This window comes from Dama dama, chromosome X (assembly GCF_033118175.1).
Source record: "Dama dama isolate Ldn47 chromosome X, ASM3311817v1, whole genome shotgun sequence".
Classification (NCBI taxonomy): Eukaryota; Metazoa; Chordata; class Mammalia; order Artiodactyla; family Cervidae; genus Dama; species Dama dama.
This window is the reverse complement of record NC_083714.1, coordinates 32,708,066-32,719,612: the sequence shown is the minus strand read 5'-3', so window position 1 is coordinate 32,719,612 and position 11,547 is coordinate 32,708,066. Positions and strand designations below refer to the sequence as shown.

Genomic DNA, 11,547 nt, shown 5'->3' with positions numbered 1-11,547 from the left:
TATTATTAAAATCAAGTATAAGATAACAGCATTCAGGTTTCCTAGGATATTTTATGAATCACAAACAGTGCTACTACATATTTTAGGGTCACTAAAATTACTTTCTAAGATAATTTTTGTAACTAGACTAAATCACTAAGAAAATTTCTTTTAGGTAGACAAAAGAACACACTACTGGAAGAGGAACTTAAAGAGGTTTAATAGCTCTTTCTTATCTATCTTGTTCCCTGAAAAATGTGTTGAACAGTAACTTCACAGTTTGAATATTACAAATGAAAAAAGGGAAAAAATAGAGAAATCCATCCAGTTCTGGAATCATGGATTTAGTTTTGGAAGATGATTTGATCTTGTAATCTTTTTTGCTGGTTCTCTCTTGGCATTTACCATCTTCTGATTAGCAGGATTATATCTTCCTGTTTTCACTGGATTCTCTTTCATTCTATTCCGATTCACTGGTTGTCTTTTAGAAGAGTGGTGTGAGTCAGAGAGCTGAGACATTTTAGCTAGGTACATACGACATTCATCCTTCACCTTGTGGTAAGCCTTTGATTCTCGTTCCAGTCTAAGTGCATACTCTCTCACTTGACTTTCAAGGCTCATTTTTTCTTTTTCTAGCTGTTTAAGTAATGTACTTAATGATTCCACTGACATCCGCTCATAGACACGAATAGAAGATAGTCTATCTGAAGGATTCCCACGGATTTTTTCCATTTTCTCTCGGAGACTAGCAATTTGCTTTTCTAGTTCTTCATTCAGCTCAAGTTGTGCCTCATAACGGGTTTTCCATTCATTCTCTTCATGGTTAGAATTGAGTTTGTCTTCCAGTTCCTCTATCTTTTGTCTTATTTCAAGTACTGAGATTTGCACTAAGTCTTTCATATGGATTTCTTCCAATAACTCCAGTTTAAGGCAGTCAGTGCTCACACCTGCGAAGTTGTCACCTCCTTCATCCCCCATGGTGTCCGCTCAAGAGCTCTGCCACGCCATTCCCTTCAGCACAGCTTACAGCGGAAGACTTGAAGGGACACTCGGAAGCTGGGGAGGACAAAGTGTTGTCATGAGCTGTTGCTATGGTGAACTGATTCTTAGAATCCTAGGTTGAATTTCTTTCCCTTGGCACTTTAACTACGTCATAAGACTGCCTTCTTGTCCCTACTGTTTCTGATTAGAAATCAGCTGTTAATTTTATTGTGATTTCTTTATATAAGGCATATAATTTTCTTCTTGCTGTTTTCAGGCTTCTCTCTTTGGCTTTGGCTTTCAGTAGTTTTTCTATGACCTCTCTAGCTGTGAATATCTGAGTTTGTGCTACTTGGAATTCATTGAGCTTCTTGGATGTGTAATCTTTGAAATCTGAGAAGTTTTCATCCAATGTTTCTTCAAATACTTTTTATGTTCCTTTTTTCTCCACTCCTCTTCTGGAACTTTCATTATGCATGAGTGGTGTGTTTGATGGTGTCTCAGTGGCCTTTGAGGTTCTTCAATTTTCTTCTTTCTTTTTACTTTCTGTTCGTTAGATTGCTGTTGTTGTTATTTAGTCACTAAGTTGTGTCCGACTCTTTTGTGACTCTTTTGTGACCCCATGGAGACACAGGTTCGATCCCTGGATCAGGAAGATCCCCTGGAGGAGGACATGGCAACCCACTCCACTATTCTTGCCTGGGAAATCCCATGGACAGAGGAGCATGGCAGGGTACAGTCCATGGGGTCCCAAAGAGTTGGACATGACTGAACAACTAAACAACAACAATGACAACAATTTGAAGTCTTTATGTACTAAATCTATCACCTAGGCCCTCTTAGAGACAATTTATATAAGCTTCCTTTTTTTTTTTTTTTTTTTCCCGTGTAAGGGCTGCTTCTTGTTTGATTGTTTTTTAATTTTAATTTTTTGTTTTTGTTTAGTGATGTGTTTGGACTAATTATGTAGTGTCTATTTCCCCTGTAGTGTGTGAGAACTGTAATCTGTGCTCAGTTGTTTTTTTTTTTTAAATTCTTGTTCTTATTTTTAATTTCTTTTTTCCCTTGTTCTCATTTTTAAGCCTAGATACCTAGAGTTAACCCTTGGGTCACCATAGTTTAGTGGTCAGCCAACTATTGGTCCAAGATGTTGTTTAGACACTTTGAGCCAGTAAGATTGTATATTTGTCAGGTCAAGTTGATTGATCATGTTGTTCAATTTTCTATATGTTTAACTGTTTTTTTATTTGCCTTTTATGCCAATTACTGGGGGAGATGTGTATGAATCTCCCAATCTGATTGTGAAATTTAAAAATTTCTTCTTTTAGTTCTGTCACTTTTTATATATTTTCTGACTCTGTTATTTAGGGTACATATAAATTTAAGATTGCTATCATTTCCTATTGAACCAAATCTTCTGTCATTATGGAAAGTCCCTGTTTATAATGCCAGTTCCCTTAAACTCTATTCTGTCTGATACTCACATAGTTATCCTGATTTGTTGTTCGGATGATATTGTTTTGTTATTTGTTTATTCTTGACCATTTTGTACCATGTCATTTAAAATGTGTTTCTTGCAAATAAAATGAAATGTGTTTCTTGCAAGCAACATGTGGCTGACTTTTTCATAAATTGAACTATATTTTTAATAAGAATATTAATCCAATAACTATGATTATTGACACATTAAAGTTTATATCTGCCATCCTTCTGTTTGTTTCCTGTCCTTCATATCTATTGTTTCCTTTTTTTTCCTTTTCTTGTCTACTTTTGGATTTATGAAATTTCTTTTAAATAAACTTTTAATTTCAGAATAATTTTAAATTCACAGAAAAGTGGCAAAGGAATACAGAAAGTTTCCATACACCCTTCACTCAGTTTCAAATTCCTGTAATGCTATCATTTGTTGAAATTTTAAAAATAACATTGTTAACTAAACTTCAGATGTCGTTCTTATTTTACTAGTTTTTCCATTCATGTTCTTTATCTGCTTCAGGATCCGATCATCACTACCACATTGCATTTAGTTATCCTACCTTCTTAATCTCCTCTAATTGGTGACAGTTTCTCAGCCTTTGTTTTTCATGACCTTAACAATTTTGAGCAGAATTTGTCATTTATTAAGTAAAATATCCTTCAGTTTGGGTTTATTTGATGTTTTTCTCATGATTAGATTGGGATATTGGGCTTTGGGAAAGAATACCTCAGAGATGAAATGCCTTTCTAATCACATCATATCAAAGGGTACATGTTATCAACATGACTTATCATTGGTCACATTAACCTTGACTAAGGTGGTGCCTGTCAGGTTACTTCACAGTAAAGTTACTATTTTTTCCCCTTCCCATGCTCTATTATTTTAAAATGAGTCACTAAGTATGATGTGTTTTTTATTATTCTAGTTTCCGTCTTTTAGTCTACTAGTAATATATTCTTTTTCTTAACCATTAAATATTTTTCTTCCAGTTTTATTGAGATATAATGGATACATAGCACTGTATAAGTTTAAGGTGTACAGCATAATGATCTGACTTACATACATCATGAAATGATTATCACAATAAATTTATTGAACATCAATTATCTTATATAGATACAAAATTAAAGAATTAGAAAAACACTTTTTTGTATGTGATAAGAACTCTGAGGATTCACTGTTAACTAACTTTTTTTTTTAACTAACTTTTGTACATAGAGCAATGCTAATTATATTTACCATGTTGACATTACATCCCTAGTGCTTATTTATCTTATAGCTGACAGCTTGTACTTTTTGACTGCCTTTACCCAATTCCTTCTTTCCCCACCCCTTGCCTCTGGTAACCACAAATTTGACCTCTTTATTCTATGAGTTTGTTTTGAAGCATAATCGGCGTACTACACTATGTTACTGCCTGTTACACAACATAGTGATTCACTATTTTGGAACATTTCAAAATGATCACCAAGATAAGTCTAGTTATTGATATGATATGTCACTATACAAAGATATTAGAGTTATTGACTGTATTCCTCACACTGTACATGTCATACCATGACATTTACTTTGCAGATGGAAGTTTGTACCTTTTAATTTCCATTACCTATTTCTTTTCTCCTCTAATCCCTCTCCCCTCTGGTAACAACTTGTTTGTTCTCTGTATCTATTACTGTTTCTGTTTTGGTATGTTTGTTTATGTATTTTGTTTTTTAAAATTTGACAGATAAGTGAAATTATACAATATTTGTCTGTCTTTGTCTGACATTTCACTTAGCATAATACTCTCTTGTTGTTGTTTAGTTGCTACATTGTGTACGACTCTTTTGTACCCCATGGATTGTAGCCCACCAGGATCCTCTGTCCGTGGGATTTCACAGGCAAGAATACTGAAATGGGTTACCATTTCCATCTCCAGAGGATCTTGCTGACACAGGGATTGAACCTGCGACTCTTGCATTGGCAGGCAGGTTCTTTACCACTGAGCCGGCAAGGAAGCCCATAATACCCTCTAGGTCCATCCGTATTGTTGTAAATGGCAAGATTTAATTCATTTCTAGGCTGAGTGACACTCCATTGTGTGTGTGTGTATATATATATATATATATATATATATACACCCCACATCTTCTGTATCCATTCATCTATCAATGCACAATTAGGTTGCTTCTGTGTCTTGGCTATTTTAAATAATGCCACAATAAACATAAGGGTGTGTAGATCTTTCCTAATTAATGTTTTTGTTTTCATCAGAAAAATACCCAGAAGTGGAATTACTGGATTGTATGGTAGTTCTACTTTTAATTTTTTGAGGAATCTCCATACTATATTCTATAATGGCTTCACCAATTTACATTCCCATCAACAGTGCAAAAGGGTTCCCTTTTCTCCATGACCTTGGCAATACTTGTTATTTGTTGTCTTTTTTGATAAAAGCCATTCTGACAGGTGTGAGGTGTAATTTCTTTGTGATTTTGATTAGCATTTCCGCAATGATTAGTGAGGATTTCCCAGGTGGCTCAGTGGTAAAGAATCCGCCTGCCAATACAGGAGACAGAGGTTCGATCCCTGGGTCGGGAAACTTGCCTGGAGAAGGAAATGGCAACCCATTCCAGTATTCTTGCCTCAGAAATCCCATGGACAGAGGAGCCTGGCAGGCTATAGTCCACGGGGTCACGAAGAGTTGGTCGTGACTGAAGTGACTGAGCACCCATGCACACATGGTGACTGGTGTCTTTTCATGTGCTTGCTGGCCATCTGTATGTCTTCTTTGGAAAAATGTTTACTCAGATCCTCTACCTATTTTTTAATCGGGTTGTTTGCTTTTTTGGTGTTGAGTTACATTAATTCTTTGTATGTTTTGGATATTAACCCCTTTTCTGATATATCGTTTGAAAATATCTTCTCCCATTCAGTAGGCAGCCTTTGCTGCTTGATAGTTTCCTTCACTATGCAAAAACTTTTTAGTTTGATGTAGTCTCATTTGTTTATTTTTGCTTTTGTTTCCCTTGCCTAATGAAATATACACACACAAAAAAATTACTGAGACTGATGTCAAAGAGCTTACTGCTTTTTTTTTAAGAAGTTTTATGGTTACAGGTCTTACATTTAAGTCCTAAACTGTTTTGAATTTATTTTTTCATATGGTGTGAGAAAGTAGTCCAGTTTGATTCCTTAGCATGTAGCTGTCCAATTTTCTCGATACCAGTTACTGAAGAGGTTGTTTTTTTCCCTATTGTATATTCTTGCCTCCTATATTGTAGATTAATTGCCCATATAAGTGTGGGTTCATTTCTGGGCACTGTATTCTATTCCATTGATTTGTGTGTCTGTTTTGCACTAGTATCATACTGTTTTGATGACTGTAACTGTTGTATAGTTTGAAATCAGAGACCATCATACCTCCAGTTTTGTTATTCTTTCTTAAAGTTGTTTTGTCTATCCAGGGTAATTTTTGTTTCATAAAAATTTTAGAATTATTTGTTCTGCTTCTGTGAAAAATGTCATTGGTATTTGATAGGGATTACATTGAATCTGTAGGTTGCCTAATATGATCATTTTGACTATATTAATTCTTCCGATCTATGAGCACAGTACATCTTTCCATTCATTTGAGTCCTCTTCAATTTCTTTCATCAGTACCTTATACTTTTCCAAGTACAGTTCTTTTACCTCTTTAGGTAGGTTTATCGCAGGTATCTTATTCTTTTTGACACAATTGTAAATGAAATTGTTTTCTTAATTTCTCTCTCTGATTATTGGTTGTTAGTGTATAGAAATGTCTCAGATTTCTGTGCATTAATTTTGTATCTTGCAGCTTTACTAAGTTCATCATGAATTCTAGTAGTTTATTGGTGGCATCTTTAGGATTTCTATGTATAGTATCATGTCATCCGAAGACAGTGACAGTTTTAGTTCTTCTTTCCCAATTTAGACTCCTTTTATTTCTTTTTCTTGTTTGCTATGGCTAGGCCTTCCAATATTATGTTTAATAAAAGTGATGAGAATGGACATCCCTGTCTTGTTCCTGATCTTAGAGGAAATGCTTTCAGCTTTTCACTGTTGAGTATAATGTTAGCTGTAGGTTGGTCATATATGGCTTTTTTTTTTTTTAATTTTATTTATTTATTTATTTGGCTGCTCTGGGTCTTAGTTGTAGCATGTGGGATCTAGCTCCCTGACCAGGGGCCGAACCTGGGCCTCCTGCACTGGGAGCTCAGAGTCTTAGCCACTGGGCCACCAGGGAAGTCCCCATATATGGCCTTTATTATGCTGAGATATGTTCCCTCTATACCTTCTTTGTTGAGAGTTTTTTTTAACTGAATATATTTTATTTTTTTCTGGGCTGGGTCTTTGTTGCTGTACAAGCTTTTCTCTAGTTCTGGACAGCAGGGCCTACTCTCTAGCTGAAGTGTGCAAATTTCTCAGTGCAGTAGTTTCTCTTATTGTGGAGCAGGGCCTGTAGGGCACTCAGGCTTCGGTAGTTGCAGCACGTGGGCTCAGTAGTTGTGGTTCCCAAGCTCTGGAGCACAGCCTCAATAGTTGTGGGACGCAGCCTTAGTTGCTCACAGCATGTGGGATTGTCCCAGATCAGGGATCGAACCTGTGTCTCCTGCATTGGCAGGTGGATTCTTTACCACTGAGCCACCAGGGAAGCCCAAGAGAGTTGTTTATTTTTGATTTTTATTTTTTAATCATAAATTGATGTTTAATTTTGTTGAAAGCTTTTTCTATATCAAGATGATCATATGATTTTTTCCTTCAATTTGTTAATATGGTATATCACATTAATTGATTTATGGATGTTAAACCATCCTTGCACTCCTGGAATAAATTTCAGAATATTTGATCTATGTTCATCAGTTATATTGGCAATTTTCTGTTTTTGTGACACCTTTGGTTTTGGTGTCACATATATATATATGAAAATTTTAAATTACTGATTTCTTAAGTTCAAATGCATTTTACCTCCTGCATTTTTACTCCCTCCTCCTGCACCATTTAATATTTTTAATGTCATATTTTACATGTTTGTTGTTTTGTGTATTCCTTAATTACTTGCTGTGGATATAGATGATTTTATTAGCTTTGTCTAATACCTTCCTAATACCTTTATACATGGTTGATTTTCTACCTTTAACTATATATTTGCCTTTACCAATGAAATTTTTCTGCTCATAATTGTCATGTTTCTAGCGTGGTCTTTTCTTTTTCCTGTAGAGAAGTCCCTTTAACTTTTCTTATAAAGCTGGTTTGATGATGCTGAACTCTTAGCATTTGCTTCTCTGACAAATTTTTTCTCTCTCTAGCAAGTCTGAATGAGAGCCTTGCCAAGTAGGGTATTCTTGGTTGTAGGCTTTTCCCCTCCATCACTTGAAATATATCATGCCACTCCCTTCTTGCCTGCAGAGTTTCTACTGAAAAGTCAGTCAATAGCCTTGTGAGAGTTCCCTTGTATATGATTTGTGCTTTTTCCTTGCTGCTTTTAATATTCCCTGTCTTTAATTTTTTGCCATTTTAATTATACTGCAATCATACTATAGTCCTCTTTGGTTTGATCCTGTTTGGGACTCTCTATGCTTCCTGTATTGGGATGTCTCTTTTCTTTCCCAAGTTAAGGAAATTTTTAGTTTATTATGCCTTCAAATATGTTTTCTGCTCCTTTCTCTCTTTCTTCTCCTTCTGGGACCCTTATAATGCAAACATTAGTATCCTTGATGTTGTCCCAGAAGTCTCTTAAACTGCCCTTATTTCTTTTTATTCTTTATTCTCTTTTTCTGTTCAGCATCCATGATTTCCACTACTCTGTCTTCCAGCTTAGTGATCGTACCTCTGTATCATCTAATCTACCATGGATTCCTCCTCCTAGTGTATATTTTATTTCAGTTATTGTATTCTTAATCTCTGTTTGACTCTTCTTTATATTTTCTAACACTTTGTCAAAATTTCTAACTTCTCATTCTGTTCATCCAATATTTTCCTGAATTTTTGAACATCTCTACAATAATTGCCTTGAACTCTTTATTGGGTAGATTCCACCACTTAGTTCTTCTTCTGTGGTTTTGTTCTTTCATTTGGAAAATATTCCCCTGTTGCCTCATTTTGCCTAAGTTGCTGTTTTTATTTCTGTGTATTTGGTAGGTTGGTTATGCTTCCAGACCTTGGATAAGTGACCTTTTGTAGAAGGCATCCTATGTGTTCTAACAGCACAATCCTCTCTGTTCACCAGAGAATGCCTCTTATATGGGCTGCATGGGTCCTTCTGCTGTGCTGAGCTATACTATTATGCATGGTCTGGTAGATGTGTCTGCCCCCACTCTGGTTAGTTACTGCTGTGCCTAGTGCAAAGGCTTGCTAGCCTTGGGTGGGTGGCCTCAGGTCATGAGGTGGCTTTCTGCAGGGCCCCAAGTGTCCTGGATCTAGTGTCAGCCCACTTGTGTGTGGGACCAGATTCCAGAGCAACTGTCTGAGGGGCCCAAGTTGTCCCAGAGCTGGTGCTCAGGCCTTCTGTGGTTGGGCTAGTTCCTGACATGGCAGGCTGCATGGTTGTGGTGGTCTTGAGGCTGATGCCTGCCCATTGGTGGGTGAGATCAGGTCTTAGGTCGAGTGTTGGCCTACTGGTGGGCAAAGCTGGTCCTGCGGTCTCTGGCTGCAAGGCCCAGGTGCCCTGGAGCTGGCATCAGTACACTGGTGGGCGAGACTGAAGCCGGTGTCCTAGGACTAGTGTTAGCTCACTGGAGGGTGGAGTTGGTCCCAGGGTTTCTGGCCTCAGGGTCCTAGTGATCCCAGAGTTGTTTGACCTGCTGGTGGGTGGGGCTAGGCCCAGGAGGTCCTGGAGCTGGTGCCTGCCCACTAATGGGTGAGGCGGGTCCCAAGACTAGTGCTGGCTCAGTGGTAGGCTGAACTGGATCACAAGTTCTCTGGTTGCAGGGCCCTTGATGTCTCAGGGCTTAGGCCGGTGCACTGGTGTGTAGGGCTGTGTCTGGGTCCTCTGGTGGATGGGACCTTGTCCTGTGGCAGCTGTGGGCTCAGGAGGTCTTAAGCCAGCAGGCCTGCTGGTCGGTGTGGCTATGTCCCTGCCAAGCCAGTTGCTTGGCCTGAGTTGTCCTAGTACTGGGTGCTGACAGGCTGGTAACAAGCTGGAGGGAGGATCTCCGAATGGGTCTTGCCTGCACTAGAGTCCTTATGATAGAATGAGCTCCCCTAAATAGCTGCCATCAGTGTCTATGTCCCCAGGGTGAGCTGCAGCTGCCCCCTGCCTTTTCAGGAGGTGCTCCAAGATCAGCAGGTAGGTCCCACACAGGCTTCTTTCAAATTACTTCTTCTGCCCTAGGTCCCAGAACCGATGAAATTTTGTCTGTGTCCTTTATGAATGAATAGAATCTCTACTTCCCACAGCCCTTTGGCTTTACTGAAATTAAACTCTGCTTTTCTTCAAAGCAAAACGTTCTGGGGATTGCCTTCTCAGTGCAGGACCCTTGGACTGGGGAGCCTGATGTGGGGCTCAGATCCTTCACTCCTTTAGGAGAACCTCTGCAATTCTTATTATCCTCTATGCTGCATCTCTGCCCCTCCTACCCATCTCACTGTGGTTTCTTCTTTATAGCTTTAGTTTTAGAAGATCTTGTCTGTGAGTCTTCAGGTCTTTCTCATCAATAGTTGCTCTGTGAATAGTTGTAATTTTCGTGTGGGAGGAGGTGAACTTGGGGTTTTCCTACTCTGCCCTCTTGGCCGTTCTCCTAGCAACACTTTCTTTTATTACTCTTTTAGTTGTTAACCTAAAAAATTACAACATGCATTCTTGACTAAAGCCTACCTGCAATTAGTACTTTTACCACTGCTTAGTGTAAGCACCTTTCAACATTTTAAGTCACATCATTCCCTTTATTGTCATGTGCAGTTAATGTCATAAATTTTAATTCACTGGTTTTTTTAAAACCCAGACATTTAAAAAAAATTTGAAACAATCTCAAACCTACAGAAAAGTTTCAAGTACACTACAAAAACTTTCTTCCCTGAACCTTTTATGTGTAAGTCATTGACATGATTTCAAAATATTTCCATGTGTATTTCAAAGAAAGCAAAGACCATTCTCTTACAAAACTAAATATACCAATCAAATCAGAAAATTAACATTGATACATCATTAATATCCAGTATTCAAATCTTGTTCAAGTTGCTGATTTTGCCAATATAGCCAAAGAATACAAATCAGAAAAAAGCATTGTATTTTTTGGTTATGTCTATTTAGTGTTCTTCAACCTGCAACAGTTCCTCTCTTTCCTTGACTTTCATGACCTTGACATTTGAGGATTATTATTTTGTAAATGTCCCAGTTGTTTCATAAAATGTCCCACAACCTGGGTTTATCTCATATTTCTTCATGATCATATTAGTTTATAATTTTTTGGTAGGAATATCACTGAAGTGATGCTTTGATCTTTCATTATATTAAGGTGGTATCTTCTGGGCTATACACATCTATTTAGCCCCAGTTCCTAATCAAACTACTTATTCATTCATTCAGATCAGTATGGACTCACAATTTCTTACTTTATTCAGTCGGTTTTAATCTAATACTATCATTATTTATTGTAATTTTCAAATTTAGCCAGTGGGAGCCCTTTTAGGGAACTTCTGTGTCCTACTGATGTTTCCCCATCTTTCTTTGAGCAATTCTTCACTTTCAGGGACAAAAACACGTTTTGAGCTGCTTATTCTCAGTCCATAGTTTACACCAGGCTTCACTCTTGATGTTGTAAACAAGGGATTTATTTTTTCGCTCTGGCAAGTGCTCGAGGTAGAGATGGATCATCTTAATTAGATTAGAGATTGAGAGTGACCTTCCGTCTTTATGAGTGTTGATCGGTTTCCCATTCCCTTTTACCCCTAGGTAATGGCTATTTGGGGGAATCAGCTGAAATTCTGTGGTGTTTATCAGGGCTCCTCCTTCTTCATGGGCACTCAACTCCAGTCTTAGCCCTCCCCTGTCCACTCCCCTCTTTTACCCCTCTCTGGTCCATGATGTCTCTGAAGTCTCTGCTCAGCTTCTCAGACTCCCAACCACTATTTTCTGCACTGTTTTCTGCTTGGGTTGTTAGCTTCTCAGT

The 11,547-nt window shown here is 37.8% G+C and overlaps 1 protein-coding gene across 1 annotated transcript; it reads right to left on the bottom strand.

Moving 5' to 3' along the window:
• Positions 1 to 315: 315 nt before the first annotated feature.
• CCDC169 (coiled-coil domain containing 169) lies at positions 316 to 957 on the bottom strand. Its single transcript, XM_061136422.1, has one exon. The coding sequence runs from the start codon at positions 955 to 957 to the stop codon at positions 316 to 318; it is 642 nt and encodes a 213-aa protein (XP_060992405.1).
• Positions 958 to 11,547: the final 10,590 nt, after the last annotated feature.